Source organism: Lepidochelys olivacea (assembly GCF_965140295.1).
Source record: "Lepidochelys olivacea isolate rLepOli2 genome assembly, chromosome: 13".
NCBI classification, from domain to species: domain Eukaryota; kingdom Metazoa; phylum Chordata; order Testudines; family Cheloniidae; genus Lepidochelys; species Lepidochelys olivacea.
The window spans coordinates 21762932-21779421 of NC_140423.1; the positions used below are offsets into that span (position 1 = coordinate 21762932).

Sequence of the window (16490 nt, forward strand, 5' to 3'; positions counted from 1 at the left end):
CCCGAATTTTTGGGTTGTCCCCATAGTTTTGATTGTTCTAACTGGGATATTTATAACTTTCGGGTTGAGAGCCCATGCTCTGCATTTCTGTCTGCGACCCAGTGTATGGTTCATTTTAAACAGAACACAAATAAAGCAAGTCGTCGCATCTTGTCTAATGCCCGGGCTGGAAAAGTAGAAATAACCACTGGGATTCGAGCTGAAAAAAACACCGAGTGTATATTACATTTAACTCTTTCCGTGCTGCAACAGACTTGAGATCGAACCCTGGGGCTACTTTTAAATACTCTTGCTTTTCCCTGTTTGGGATTTGAATAGAATCTTTTTCACGAGGGGAGGGTAAAAAAAAAAAAAAAAGTACCACCACGTTTTTTCCCTGAAAGGTGCCTCTGTCCATCCTGAAAATGAGCCTGGACTTTTGTGTGCGCATCAGAAACTAAGTAATTGAATAATGACACAGGCAGAAAAACGACAGTGGTATTATTACTGTGGATGTCGAAAGACTCAGGTGGAGGAAGGAAACCCGGCAGACTCAAGTAGAGAATGATCATGTCAACACGTTCTCTATGTTCCAGGTGGAGGTTTAAAGGGAGACGTTAACACTGTTGGTATAGGGTAAAGCTCATTATCACAGAAATGTTCCTTGTTTGTTTCTGTTCCTCTTGCACCGATTTGCTTTCCCCCCCCCCTACATCTTCAGCTGTAATTCTCTGTGCTCCTCTTTTTGTCTCCTCTAGCTGGTGCTTTTCTCAAAACGGCCACGTGGGGTCGTCCTTTATGTCTGTTTGAGCGTAAAAACAGTTAAAAAAAACTTAATCTCCTTTAATCGTTACAAAATGTTCAAACAAAAACACAGTCCTGTTACTGGACCCCCCCCCCAAAAATCTTACAACCCGATTCTTCTTTGCATGCAGTCACTCGAGGAGCAGAAGAGGAAATCAAAGATCTTCCTTAGAACTGAAATGTAATTACCGTCCATTTTCCCCTTCGCCCCGATATTTGCAATAGTCTGGGCCAGCGCTAACTGCTTTCCTGGGGGGAGGTATTTTTAACTTGAGGTTTTCTTCGATTATATAACGACAGCTGGCACACACCGACTGTGGGCAACTATTCTTTATTTTCGTCTTTTTCCCAACCCTCTCTCTCTCTCACACACACACCCCCACAAGCAGCGATCATGGCTGAATCCTCCAACAAATTAAGTGTTTTGACTGTGCCCCTGGAAAGCGGACAATTAAAAGTTGCCCTCAAACCATTCCCTCCTCCCACTCCCACAAAACAGAGTGGGCAGAGGGACTTCGTTATATTTAGAACAAAGGGATGGCCAGCAAATGAAACATACGCTGGATCTGCCCCCCCCCCCCTTCTTCTTTGTGAATTACACAGGCTAAGAGAGAAAGGGAGGGGAGGGAGACAGAAAGGGGGGGAGCAGATCGGGGAGAGAAAGTGGGAAGATTAAAACATGAAAGAAAGAAGACGAAGAAGAAAAAAAAGAAAGGTTTGGAGTTGCTGCCCGGTCTTGTTCTCCAGCTGCTAGTCAGCTGACTCGTCGGGAGCTGTCACATTGTGGGAGCCCGGCCCCTCCTCCGGCAGCCCCAGGATCTCCGCGGCCGAGCTCCCATTGGAGAAGCTGCCCGGCGGTCCCAGCCCCCTCTCCCTGAGTGTCATCGGGAAAGGAATATAAGCAGCCAGGGGGGCTGCCTCGCAAATCACAGCTGCACAACAGGAGCTGGAGGCGGCAGCTAAAGCCGAGACAAGATTTCCCCACCTCCCCCACCCCTTCCCTTCATCGCGAGCGAACAAAAAAAAAAAAAAAAAAAAACCTCCAGCCACCAAAATCACCCACCCAGCAGCAACCCTCCAGCACACGCCGCCCGCTGCTCTGCCGGGAAAGTTGCAGCGGACTCCGGCTCCGCGCCTGCAGTGGAGCGGGGTGGGGGGGACGGGGACGACGAGGCTCAGGACTTACAAACCGACCCCCGCCGGGGCACAGAATCTCTCCTGCTTTTTCCTTTGCAAAAGAGGCCAGGCTGCACCGCCAGCATTGCGGTGGGGAGGCTCCTGCTGCTTCCTGCCTCCCACCTCGCCCGTGGGGTTTTCTTAGCCGTGGGAGCCGCTGCAGCCTGCATTGCATTGCAGACGCCGCTACCCCACGCCTCGCGGCCCGGGTGCCTCCGCCTCCTCCGCCCGCTTGGCTCGGCTGCCTCCGCCTCCTCCGCCCGCTTGGCTCGGCTGCCCTCCGCCAGCCCGCCGCCGCCGCTGCGAAGTTGACCTGGAGTCCGAGGGAGCGCGGCCAGCTCTCCCCCCCGACGGTGCCCTGGAGTGAGCGCTCCAGCCCAGAGGTGCCTGCGAGACAGCCATGGCCGGCGAGCTGAGCATCGGACCCGAGCTGCCCACCAGCCCCCTGGCCATGGAGTACGTCAACGACTTCGACCTGATGAAATTCGACGTGAAGAAGGAGCCCCTGGGCAGAGCCGACCGGCCCGGCCGCCACTGCACCCGCCTGCAGCCGGCCGGCTCCGTCTCCTCCACCCCCATCAGCACGCCCTGTAGCTCGGTGCCCTCCTCGCCCAGCTTCAGCCCCACGGAGCAGAAGACCCACCTGGAGGACCTGTACTGGATGGCCAACAGCTACCAGCAGATGAACCCGGAGACGCTCAGCCTCACCCCGGAGGACGCGGTGGAAGCCCTCATCGGGTCCCACCAGATGCCCCAGCAGCTCCAAAGCTTTGAGAGCTTCCGGGCCCACCACCACCACCACCACCACCAGCAGCAGCAGCACCACCAGTACCCGGGGGTCACCCACGAGGACCTGGTCAACAGCGGCCACCCGCACCACCATCACCATCACCACCACCACCACCACCAGGCGTCTCCCACCCCTTCCACCTCCTCCACCTCCTCCCAGCAGCTGCAGAGCGCCCACCAGCAGCCCCCTTCCTCCAGCAGCGTGGAAGACAGGTTCTCGGACGAACAGCTGGTCTCCATGTCGGTGAGGGAGCTCAACAGGCACCTGAGGGGCTTCACCAAGGACGAGGTGATCCGCCTCAAGCAGAAGAGGAGGACGTTGAAGAACAGGGGCTATGCCCAGTCCTGCAGGTATAAGCGAGTCCAGCAGAAGCACCACCTGGAGAACGAGAAGACCCAGCTGATCCAACAAGTGGAACAGCTCAAGCAAGAGGTGACCCGGCTGGCCAGAGAAAGAGACGCCTACAAGCTCAAGTGTGAGAAACTTGCCAGCAATGGCTTCAGGGAGGCCGGATCCACCAGTGACAACCCATCTTCTCCCGAGTTCTTCATGTGAGTCCTTTAAACACAGAACCCCCCCCGACCTCCTCCCCCCGCCTCCCCGCTTCTCCCATCCTCCTCTGACATCTCCATCCATCTGCTTGCTTGAGTAGAGAGAAAGAAGGGAGAGGAAGAAGAGAGACTTAATACTTGCAGCATCCTGTCTCCTAGATTAGCTGTGAAAAGTAGGCTGGGGGGGAGGTGGGAGAGAAAGAGATGTGCAACTTTTTATCTTTAGTTCGCCAGCTAAAGAAACAGAAGAAAGGAAGGACACGTCAAGCGTTTTTATAGATCGCTTGCTTTCAGAACTGTGTGGGCTCGTTGTGGTTTGTTTGTTTGTTTTTTAAAAAGGGACAATGAACAAGCGATCGATCACATATTACCTGTTTGGGAGTAAAGGAAAGAAGACTCACGCAGCAGCATCTCCTGCACATGCTACCTGCTTGGGAAGGAGAATAAGGGAAGGACAATATATGCAAACCCTTCATACATTGCCTGCTTTGAGAAGTAGTTACGGGACTCAGATGGGACATTCAGTACGAGACAAGAAAAAACATCAGTTTTATTGCCTGCTTGATTATATAGGAAAAAAATACGAAAATCTGCATTAAAAATATTAATCCTGCATGCTGGACATGTATGGTAATAATTTCTATTTTGTACCATTTTCTTGTTTAACTTTAGCATGTTGATCATCGTTCATAGCTTTGTTTCATTGATAAGAAAAGCATCACAAGTTATCAACTTTTTACTGCTTGTGCAGTTTTTGTTGGGGTTTTTTGTTTGTTTGGGGTTTTTTGTTTTGTGTTTTGTTATAGTTGTTAGCTTGTAAATATCTGCCACATCACACGGCACAGGAAGACAAAATAACATTTCATCAGGCTGGTTATATGGTTTGTTATTAAAGTAAAGAGATAATAAAAAACGTTATGGGCATTTTGCATTTGCATTCAGAAAACAACTTTGTATATTTGGTGCACTTTTAAGTTGTAATTTTTTCTTTAGTTTTCATTTTGGTTTTTGTTTGTTGGGGCAGAATAAAAGCAACTCGATTGCACTGACACACCTGACCGTCATAATAGTGAAAAGGGCCAGCAGACAAGCAGCTACATCCTACTCCACAATTTAAGTGGCAGTGACCCTATTATTTTGACGTCAGGACAGTTCTCAGACAGCAGTGCTCATAGCTTTGGCCATATTTTTCTCTGATTTATTATACACTCAGGAAACAAAGAATTTACAATGTGTTTTATTTGAAGAAACAATTGATGCTTGATTTCCAAAACACAGGATGACATGAGTCAGTTGCAATCGCTGTAGGCAGAACAGTATACAACGACATGTTCCAGTTCTGATTTCAGTTAGGTTTATCAATGGCAACAGAAGATGAAAGGGCTTGGAATGTATAGAAAACTGAAACGTTTTTTAAAGAGACATACTGCAACTTAAGTGTATTATTTTGCAATGATTTTTAATCTGCTTCTCTGTTTCCCCATGCAGCAAAAGTTTTAGCCAAATTTCTTTGCAGTTGTGTAGTAGTAGTTTGGAGTGTTATGGGTGTTACTTTTTTTCCTCCTGCAGGTCAGAAAAAGGATTTTACGTTGCACTGACAAAAATACCAAAATGAAAACTTATTTTAGTTTCCTTTTAGGATTGCTGGCACTGCTGGCCAGATGCATTTTAAGTTTGTATTAGTTTATAAATTAACAGTAATAACAAGATTGTAATGAACAGCATGGTGCTTGCAGTTTTAAATATTGTGGATATTAGTCATGCATCAGAAAACGATCTTTGGTTTTTACTGATTCAACTGTGTTGAAATCAAAACATTGCAGCAGCGAAAAAAATTGTTTTTATTTCATGTAAAGTTCTGAAGGGATCAATTTCAAATCCTGCTTATGATATGAAAAATATTAAAAAAAACCTGGTCTATTGTAGTTTTATTCAGACTGGTTTCTGTTTTTGGTTATTAAAATTGTTTCCTATTTTGCTTATTAAAATAATTGAAATGGCATTTCTTTGAAGGGTTTACTTCTCCAATGTCTTGTGTTTAAACTTTCTTGGACCTTAAATATATATCAAAAGGGGACGATCCAGCTAAGCTGATCTTTGACATGCATCATTTGGTTTTAAGTGATTTTTGGAAGTTGTTTTAATTCTACAACGAGGGTCATCATTCCACACACATCTGTGCAGAGTTGCAAAATCCATCTCTAACCCTTAACATGGTTTATGCTACACTGTAGTTTTGGCTCCAGACTCTGCTCTAACACAATGCCATGGGATTTACTGTGCACGGATAGACGCTAAAGCAGCTAAACGTGCTACTTTCAAATCCAGCATCCAACAGCAGGATGGTTCCTACTGAGGACACTTGTACGGACTCACTGTAGCAAACCTTAGAACGGTGGCAGCTTGCTTGTTACATTCAAGAGCTGAAGGTCTCACTGGCAGTGGAGGCGTTGTGCAGAGTTTCCCTTTCAAACACTTCCCAGGCTCCCTCTGTGAAGCTTGGTTTCAAAGGGTCTGTACTTTCCCTGCGAAACAGTCTCCCCCACTCCTCCGAAGCAACTCCCTTGCTTGCACTGTGGATGTGTAGATAAATTTAAAGTTATTGATGCAGCAGCCCATGGGCCCATTAAGTTTAACATGTCTCCCTCTGAGAACTATAGTGGGGGCTGGGGAAGAAATCAGTCATTATTAAAATGCTCTAACGAAACATTTTTAAAAGGTTTAGAACCTTAAAAGCGTGATCAATAGGGTCCCTCTAGGATCCGAGCAGCACACTCCACCTCCCATTGTCTTCCTCGCCTCTCAATCTGCCCAGTTTGTTTATTCCTGCATTTTGAAACATGACAATGATATTAACTCCTTGTGTTCAGTAACAGCAGGTGCTCACAGAGCGAGAATACAACACTGCCGCTCTACTTCTTCCCCAGAGCCCCCTACATCGCCACTATCCCAACAGCTAAGCAATTAGTTGCTTTAAAGTCCAAAGTGGATGATGACCATTTATCTAAGTCAATTGCAGCCAGCCTATGTTCTGCCCAGCGCCTTGGTGTGGGAATTAGAAAGTTGCAAGGAAAGCTGCAGCAGCAGCCTGGAAGGTTGAGGATTGGTACTTTCAAACTGTGAACAGGGGATTTAACTTTAAATCCATCTTTAAAAAAAACCCCCAAACTATCCTCCCTTCCCAAGGAGAGCAAGCTGCCCTTGCAGGAATGACACACGGCATGTTTGGAAAACAAATCAGTTAAGAGCAGAGTGTGGGAAAAATGAAAAGCAAATACAGTAACTCCACAACAAAATCCTCCCTTAAGCCCCATACACATCATTGCCTTGTCAGACGCAGGAAGCCCAGCTAAATGATAGCGAAGCATTTTAGCTTTTAAAAAGGGGCAGCAGTCTGATCCCAAACACCTCAGTGCACAGACCGCTGCAGGAATATGTCATCCTTCCTTTTAACGTTGGGAAGGGAGACAGTGGGTTATACAGAAAAGATGTCAGAACCTTATTTTCCATGTATCGCCTTTTTCTTTGCCAATCTATGGCTGCAGAAAGCCTGAGAGGAATATTGTTTGTGGGAACTGCCACCGCATATTAATGTCCTCTCATGCATGCATTGAATAAATCACCAGGGTTAACTGAACAACAAAAAATAGGAAAACAGGCCTGCGAGGAGCACTATAGTGGCTTTAGCGGGCTGGATTCCCACAGAATAACTGTGTCAGTGGAAAGGTTCAAGGGGCAGAGGTCCATTTATGTAGGAAGTGTCTATGCAGTGTTCAGGGCTCTGAATGAATTTTAATTTATCTGATTAAAAAAACAACTGCTCGGACTTGTAGAAATACTAAAGTGACCAAAGAGCTACCAATTTAAAATTAAAAAAGCACCACAGAGGACTAAGAAGGGATCTCCAGCTCGATCGCTTGGGTGTGCGCGGGTGTACACTTCGTGCAAAGCACCTTTGCACACACAACTGGCTTTGAAGAGGGATGCGACGTTCTGGTTAGAACTGAACCCAGCTGCGCGTGGAGACGCGGGGTGTCCCCTGAAATAATCAGAGAGCAGTATATTTGCTTCCCGTGTCATGAGAAACACGCTGCACCCGCTTAAAGCTGTGTGAGCTTGGGCACTTCTCCTGCTCTGCGGGCATCTTCTATGGCTCCGAAAAGCTCACAGCTAGCGCTCCCTTCCTCCTTATTTCACCAGGAGGAACGGCCCACGTTAGGAACCTATTGCTTTGAGACGTGTGATCAGTAAAACCACCACCACGCCACCCCGCTCTTTGGAAATGCTAATGATACGGATTTTGGGGGGTGGGGGCGGGGGGCTAAACATGAAACTTTCTGTAACATTGTTGGAAGAATTAAAGAAGAATTATGAGAGAAATGATGTTCAGTTGTGCGTATATATTTTTGTAAAGCTAACAAGGAAAATAGCCCACAGATCAGTCACCAAGCACAGACGGGAGAAGTCCCTTCAATACACACGTGGCGAGGTGTGGTTAGAACAGGAGCAGGCAGAATGTCGACTAGTGCAGAAGGGCGAATTGTGTGAGGACAGTAGGAGACGGTCACCCTTAAAAACAATGTATGCGAATCGCCAGGGTGTCTCTATACAGATGGGCTCTCCGTGATCTGTGCTGAGGCGGATACAAATTAATTCCACGCATGCAACACCTTGGTGCAGACAAACATTGACCCAGCTTATTTCAGAACCAGCAAGGGTTCCAGTGAAGTTGTACCGGTGCTCTCCCAAGATTAGTGCTGGTCATCATACTTCGCTTTCCCCTTGGGCTTTCCTCATCCTGCACATCTGTTGGCTTTCCCCTGGCGCTTATTAAACCTGGACTCGAGACACTTTTTCGTCCCCCTGCCGCGAAAGGGTTAAATATTACTGCTCAGCGGGCACTAATGAAACCCCGGCATATTTACTTTTCTATCTCCCGACTCATTATTGATCCATAAAGGGCTGCAGACACAGGAGTCAGTGGGGATGATGGATGGCCCGATTCGGAAACAAGTTTCTTTAAGCGTTGTGTACAGACGGCCCCTCTGAACGCACTCCGCAGGTCCTGTCCGCACGATGCTCCTAGAACCAGCTGCAGTCGGCGTGCCAGAGGCAGCCAGACGCACAGAGAGCTCAGTGGTTTTATACAGAGACTACTGTACAGCCAATGCTGTGGCTAACTGGTTTCAATTAGGACTAAAAGAGACACTGCATTTCCAACATGGGCGAATAAACCAACTCCCCTCTTTAACCCCAACTCCCCCCCCCCCGCCCCCAGACGTGCTGGTTTGCATGCATGTTCTCTGTCTCCCTTGAGTCACGCAGCTAATGACACGAAGGGAGAAAGACCCACACAGATAGCACAGCACTTCAGAAAAACCAAGAAATATGTAAGTCACTAGGAGAGGGAGTGACAGGAAAGAAACGGAGACATGGGGAGATCGGATGAAGCTAGACGCCACAGCAACTTGCATTCTCTTTACTCCCAACAGCACAGTGAGCTAAATCTGCAGATTCGTATTCAAGCGCTCTGAAGCGAAGAGCTGCAAGCAGTGATCTCTGAATCCAAGTCCACCCCACACCCACTGTTGCTACCAAGGAAAAGATAAGCGTCAATAAAAGCGAGAGTGCTGCAAATGTGCAGGAGGGGCTCCTCGAATTTTTTCCCTAATTTGCTGAGGAAAGGATCTGATGCTGGTCGCTTTTCTGTCGATTTTGGAACGGACTTCGAAAGAAACAGGATCGGGCCCTAACTGTCCTCAACTGTTAAGGGCTTAAAGATATTTCACTAGATTCCCTGAAATTCACTAAGCCAATTTGTCTGACTTCATCACTGTCCTATCCAAGGGCTTGTGTGTATGCACATACTATATGAAAAGCCACAATTTGGCCGCAGGACGGCAGTTACATTGTGATCTCATGTAGTGCAGCAGAAAGATTCCCTTCCGTGAAAAAATAAAATTAAAAAAAAAAATCACATCGTCTTGTTTGATCTTGCCATTTTGCAAGACCTATTGCTCACAGCTGTAGAGAGATTTGCATTGCTCTCTTCCTTCAGGACAGAGGTGACTACTTGCTAGGGCTGCTCCCAAGATAAAGAGAGAGGAAATAATGGGCAACTTAAAAAAAAAATAAATAAAAATATGAAAAGCCTTAAGTGCCAAGCAATTTATATACCATTTTAAATAAAAAAAAAGATAGCATGTAAAAATGATTTTCTTAGATTAAATAAATAAAAAAAAATCCAGAGGAATGAGGGGAAGATTTTTGGACTAAAGATAGAAACACCAGGCTAAGACTTTCCAGAGATGCTGGCTGCTCTTGCAATACAGTAGATGAGAGCTCAGCATTAGGTTGGGTAGTCTAGATGTGTTCTTAGGATGAGCCAGGGCTTGCGAGATAACTGTTCCCAGCTGTTTTAGGTTTTAATTTTTTAAGTTGGCTAAAAGCCTGTCTTGCTCTAGCAGGCTGGTTGGTTTTGGTGATTGACAGAGCAAGGTCACTGAAGCTCTTCAGGGGTATTGGTGTCAGGTTTCAGAGGAGAAAGATAAAACATCTTATAGCTAGAGAGATTTTTTCCCCCATGGTGGAGCCCCATAAGCAAAGAAACCAAGGGCAGGCATTTTCACGTGTCTGTGCCGTTTAAGACAGGACTGTTTTGCTCAGCCATGTTACTGGAAATGGGACTGACAAGTGGGTTTGCAAATCACTGGCATGACAGATCACCAGGAGTTTATCTTTAAGAGACATATATGTGCATGCCTTCCAATAAGCCCATGCTTGAGCTGTTTCCAAGTCACAATGCTTTGCAAACTGTCAACATTTGTGCAGCTGCTATCTTCTCAACTATAAGTTCCTTTTTTTTTTTTGGTAGTTCTGATCTACTTCTTATATGAACATGTAAGATGTTTAAGAGAACTTTCCTCAGTTTTAAAAATGAGAATTTCTCTTTTCCTCTTTATTTGGACCACAGTCTTTTAAAAAATTGTTATTTTTCACTCCATTAGAGTTACAGTAAATCTGATTTTTTTAAAACACAAGCACATCCCCCTCACACCCCAAGAGCTTATTGCATAACCCTTTCTACTGTTTTGTGGAACATAGCATTCAGTGCTCTCTTAAAATCCTACACTGGACTTGTTCATTCCTTTTAAAAAAAAAATGTGTGTGTTCACTTTTCTTTAACAGGTAGCTTAAATAAATGGCACATTTTTGAACACAGCCTGAAGAAGTGTGACAAACCTCTCCTGCAACTGCATTCATGGAATGGAAGGAACTATTTATATTTGTGTGCTATGCCCTGTCCATCCTGTTGTATGGAAGTGTTAGAAAATGGATTGCAGTGGGTTTGAGAGCTAAGATACTGCAGATCCCTTGCCTTATATACACCAAGCGTTCCACTCAGGGTTTTACTGTATTTACAGTCTTAGGAGTGATAAGGTTGGAACAAACATTGCAAAGGAAAAACCATATATCAAACTGTAAAGAAACCCGACATGTCCTTTTGTCACACAGTATTTTAGGCCCAAGTTTTAGAGATAGAGTTGTCCTTCAACATTTTATTTCCTCTTTTAAAGTTTCACTATTTGTCTTAAGGCACAGATGCAAAACATTACATTTCCACTTTAGACATGTGTTCTCTTAAAATATTTGTTTAGATAAGGAAACCAATGCTAAGTATTCTCACTTGAAAGAAATTAAATATATAGAATGATAAGCTGCTGCTAAAATATATACAAAACATTTAAATTAATAATAAGAACTTGTTCTGAGGCGAAATTCAATTTTACATCCTATTATGCAATCTTTGCATGTAAAGTTGCTTTAATGCAAAATAGCAGCTCATCAAAAATTCTGTTTTACTGGTATCAAAAATTTATGATATCCTGAGGCATGAGGGGCAGGGAGCAAGGTAGAAAAGCTATGTCCTTTTACCAAGTTTAGTTCTTTCTTAAAAGAAACATGTTTCAAACTTTTTTTTTGTGGGGGCTGGGGAAGAGAACTTAGCCCAAGCTAAGTTCCTTAAAAGACCAGGTCACTGAGCAGCTCTGACATAAAATCATTTAACTGACTGCACATTCTTTGCAGACTCTTGCTTTCGCTGTGATACTGGGAGATGTCCACACAAAAAGGCCTTATTCATAAGGTTGAAAGAGGATGCTTTCCTACAATATTCCTGTTGGAAAGTCCCCTCATTGTGATTTATATAGGACAATGATATACATTATGTATCAGAGTAACAGCCGTGTTAGTCTGTATTCGCAAAAAGAAAAGGAGTACTTGTGGCACCTTAGAGACTAACCAATTTATTTGAGCATGAGCTTTCGTGAGCTACAGCTCACTTCATCGGATGCATATCGTGGAAACTGCAGCAGACTTTATATATACACAGAGAATATGAAACAAAACCTCCTCCCACCCCACTGTCCTGCTGGTAATAGCTTATCTAAAGAGCTATTACCAGCAGGACAGTGGGGTGGGAGGAGGTTTTGTTTCATATTCTCTGTGTATATATAAAGTCTGCTGCAGTTTCCACGATATGCATCCGATGAAGTGAGCTGTAGCTCACGAAAGCTCATGCTCAAATAAATTGGTTAGTCTCTAAGGTGCCACAAGTACTCCTTTTCTTTATACATTATGTACATAGACATGTAGGCCTGGTCTACGCTACAGAGTAACTCTGTAAGCATCTACACTAAAATGTAGGTCCCACCAATGTACCTTGCCCACTACACTGATTTAATAACTCCACCTCTGTGAGAGGTGTAGCATGTAAATCAATATAGTTAGGTTGACACCATGTCAGTGTAGACACTGCGTTGCTTACATCAACTGCTGCTGCCTTTCAGAAACCATCTCACAATACCCTGCACTGACAGCTAAATCAGAGCAAGTGCTTCCGCTGACACAAGGAGCATAGTGTGGACATGTAAAACTGATTCAGTTTCCGTGGTGGCTGTATGTCAACATAACTCAGGTTGACTTAATTTTGTAGTGTAGACTTGCCCACATATACATAAATTCGCAGGTAGCATATATATACACAAAATGCAAACACACAGGGTTTGTTCCTGAAAACTGAATATCCAACCTGGCAGCCTCTCTCAAGCAAAACTCCTAGTGGGCCTGATTCTGGTGTCACACTGGTTTTACATTAGTGTAACTTCATTGATTTCAGTGTGGTTCCTCCTGATTTACACAGGTGTAACAGAGCAGCACCAGGCCCATTGACTTTAGTGGGAATTTTGCCTGAGCACCACAAGAAATAGGCCTCAAGTATCTGGAATCTGTATCCACTATCGCCCAGTACTGTCCTGATTTGTGCAATCCCATTGATTCCACTCGGGCATCAGGGGAGCAATTCAGCACAAAATTTAGCCCTATGTCTTTGGGCCCAATCCTGTTCCTAGTGAAATTAATAGAAGCTTTGCCATTGATTTCAAAGGAAATGGACCAGGCCCTTTGGCAGTAAGGAAGAAGTTACTGATAGCAACAAAACAGTTGCTATCAGTAAAACAAGTACCCTGTGCTTTTGTTACATGCTTCTCTGCTGCGCCTGTGCTGTGGTGCAGATAATACATGAAGCCTTAAGAGAGCTAGGAGAGGCAATTCAATTATAAACAAACAGGCCTTTGAGCCAGCACTCAATCTCCCCTCCCCTCCCCTCCCTATAAGTTTACTCTCCCCCACTTTAAGGTGATCAGCAGCCACAGGCAAAAGACTCTAAACTTGTGACATTGCTAATATGAATCTACACCACTATGGCAAACAATCCCTTCATGGCAAGAGAAAGCTTTATCCAACCCCTTGATGCTCCTCAAAGAAACTTTACACTACCATTCAATTCAGAATCTGTCATGCTTGCCATCAAATCATGTCTGCACATCAGGTTAGCACTACTGCAATTGTACAGTGGGGGAGCCAGCTACAGCAACTACCCGTCACTTCAATTTTGAAGTCAATGGGAATGGAGGGTGTTCAGGACGTCAGAGGAGAAGCCCATTTTGACATGGCCAGTCATTCTTGCTATGCAAGCCCCTTGCAGTATTGATGTTTCTTTTGCATTTTCAAAAGGTAATTTATATGTTGCACTTATACAGCATGTCTTAACCCCGAAGAGGTGAAAGTGGTAATGAATTCAAACTAGCAACATCTCTAGGAAGCGGACAACTAAACCCATTTTGTAGCCGGGTAAGTTGAACAGCAGTCAGATCAAGGCGAAAATCTTCAGATTGTCCTTTAATTTTTGGGTTCCTAATTGTCCTCTTTAGCTGGACACCCAAAAATGGGGGCCACCAGAATGAGTGGTCACATGAGAACTTGGGCCTACTTAGCGCAAAGTGTCACAGTGAGCCACCATGGAATGCTGGGAATAAGTCCCAGAAGTTCTGATTCCCAATCCTTTGTACTAGCTGCTACAGATTTCTCTTAAAATGATTCTGTGTTACTGCCGGTATGCTTAAAGCAACAGGGGACACAAAATAAAAAAAGGTGCCTTATTGAAAGCAAAGTAAGGCAAGACAAACAATGAAATCGTAGGTAAGAGTTAAATTTGAAATAAGCAGATGGTATGGTCATGTCACTCCATTCAATAATTAATGAAGTAATCTGGATCAAACTTAAACATAGTGGAGTTATCATCTTGTCTCTGGCAGGGAATCTAACAATGCTGTTTCTAATAAATCAATGGAATCTTGTATTTTTAAAGAAGTCTCTTCCCTAATCTGTTTTCAATTGAACTTTACAGTAAATATATCATAATTACCAGAGCAAGGTGTTTACAGATGAAGCCATTTATAGGTGAAGTTATTTTGGTTTAATCATCTGCAGTTTACAAATCAAGCAAGTTTCTGGGGTAGGCCACTGAAAATAAAAATACAAAGATAAATGTGGCACTTTGAGGGTTAAGCAAGGTCCCAGGATCCAAGTAAATGTTTATATGAAGTGCTTAAAGAGGGGAAAGAAATTCTCAATATAACCAAATATAAATCATGGTGCTTTATGTTAGCTGTCAAATTATTCGAGCCCTCGCATTCCAGTACTTGATCTACTGGTAATGTCACATACAATATGTGGGCTTATGCCTTGTTGCAGGTTTGGCAAGTAATTAAAGTAAGTTGTATGGAGAGTTTGCAGAGACTCCCAATACACAGAGGCACAAAACCCAATCTGCTAATTTTGTGATAACTATAAGTGCACAGTTATTCAGGAAAAATAAAAAAGGATTTTTACAAGTAAGAGAGAAAAAAAACTAGCTCTTCATTGCATTGTGCTGTCCATCTCCTGCCTCTAGCATGGACTAACCATTCAGCATTTCTGCATCTGTTTTCTTGGCAAGGTAAAGACACCGGTAGCAGTGGTGGAAACAGCTGCCAGGTAACCATCAAGAAGCAAGTCATCAGTGCAGGCGGCCACCAGTTCAGGCTTTATGCACATTCTTGACCTGGAGGGGGACGATTCCCTCTAGGAGTCAGAAGAGTGATTTAGTCTTTATGCTTTGACCTGGCTCTGCTCAGTGCAGAGAGTGCAGACTCCAATCACGCCATATTGAATTATGCCTGACAGTTTTATAATGGGAACTGTTCTCTCACTTGAGACTGCTGTGAGGGACCACCAGCTCATTTCTCCGAATCTAGCCAATGGTACCCATAGGATGGGCTGCCTGTAAAACCTCACTAACTCAGAACAAACTCCTTTTTCAGAGTTAATCTGTAGGCTCCATCTCATTCTCCTCAACCTCCCTGCCTTAGGGCTTTTTTTTTTTTTTTTTTGGGTGGGAATTTAATGCTGGGGCAAGGTGCCAGGGATGACAGAGCTGCAGACTGACACCCTCCATTTACCACAGAACAAGGAAAGCACCATGACGACAAGATTTCCCATGCTGCCTTCCCCCCCGCCCACATTGTGTCTGTCATTCCCACCCATACTTCCTTCCAGAAGGATAAAGCCTAGCTCACTCCCCACAGCCATTACATGTGTGGCCTTTCTATAGAGGTTCTCAACAAGGAGGACAAAGTGTCACTTGTGTTGGTGGAGGAGTTTCTGATGTGGGCACTAGTCCTCTAGGAATGAGGTTGACCACCAGATTCATTTTACATGGCCAATGAACAGCCGTCTAATATTTGGCTGCTACCCATGACTGACCTGGGCTGGGATTTCAATAGGCAACCTAGGAGGCAAGTGTCCATATTCCCATTACCAGGCTGCTGTGCTGATCTTTCTTTGTCATATACAAGGAGAGTAGGCACAGATGTCACCCCACAAGCCGGCTAGCTGGAAAGCTGAATACTGGAGGCGAGTAAACAGATCACATTTTGGAAGTGCTGAGGTGAATTTATTCTTCACAAAGCCAATGACTATTTTTCTGTTTGACAGAAGCTTAAATATAAACTTTAAACAACTGCAGTAATCAGAAGTGAAAGGGGAAAAGGTGGAGAATTCCAAGACAGTGATGTGCTGCTGGAAGGGAGTTTTGAGGGAAGGCAGGGAACCCATGTTAAATGTCTGCTAAACTGAAGGGAAGAGGAGGGTGATTTCCCTGCCTCTGATGAAGTTCCCCCAGAGACACACTCCAACAGATGCTGCTAAACCAGCCCCATCAGAGATAAAATCTCTAGTGATCATGAAAATCCTGCCAAAGAGCAAATATTTTGCCTTTAGATTGGACCAGATTGCTCCAAATGGCAGGTATTAAAAAAAAATTTAAAAAAATTCTCAGGGAACGATACTTCACCTTCCTCTACCAGGACTTTGCTCCCAATTCACAATTATGCAAGCTGGAACACTGTGCAATACTCTCAATATACTCAGGATAGTTGTCAAGCACAAAGCATAAACATTTCTAGCAAATGCACTTAATAGAAGTTTGTTTGCCAAGTGCTGCTGTCTCCCTCCATGTTTATAGTTAGGAGAACACATTTTTGATTAAACAGGAATGGTTTAAATGAATCTAATGAATAGGTTTGCCTTGTTTTTCACTCCTCCACCCATTGGCACAGGTACCCCTAGCATATACAGTTTGTCACCGGATTTGTGTGTGTGTGTGTGGGGGGGGGGGGCATCCCTTGCTACAAATATTGGCACATCCACTTCCCAGGTCTGGTTGATTGAGTTTATCCAGACAATTACTGAATGGATCTGGTGGGTGAACAGGCAGACATAATTCAGGGGCCAGGAAGAAAACTGGCTAT

General features: G+C 44.5%; 1 protein-coding gene across 1 annotated transcript; it reads left to right on the top strand.

The window, feature by feature from the left end:
• The first annotated feature begins 1710 nt into the window (after nucleotides 1–1710).
• On the top strand, nucleotides 1711–5231 carry MAFB (MAF bZIP transcription factor B). The gene has a single exon (XM_084645707.1). The coding sequence runs from the start codon at nucleotides 2360–2362 to the stop codon at nucleotides 3302–3304; it is 945 nt and encodes a 314-aa protein (XP_084501833.1). The 5' UTR covers nucleotides 1711–2359; the 3' UTR covers nucleotides 3305–5231.
• Nucleotides 5232–16490: the final 11259 nt, after the last annotated feature.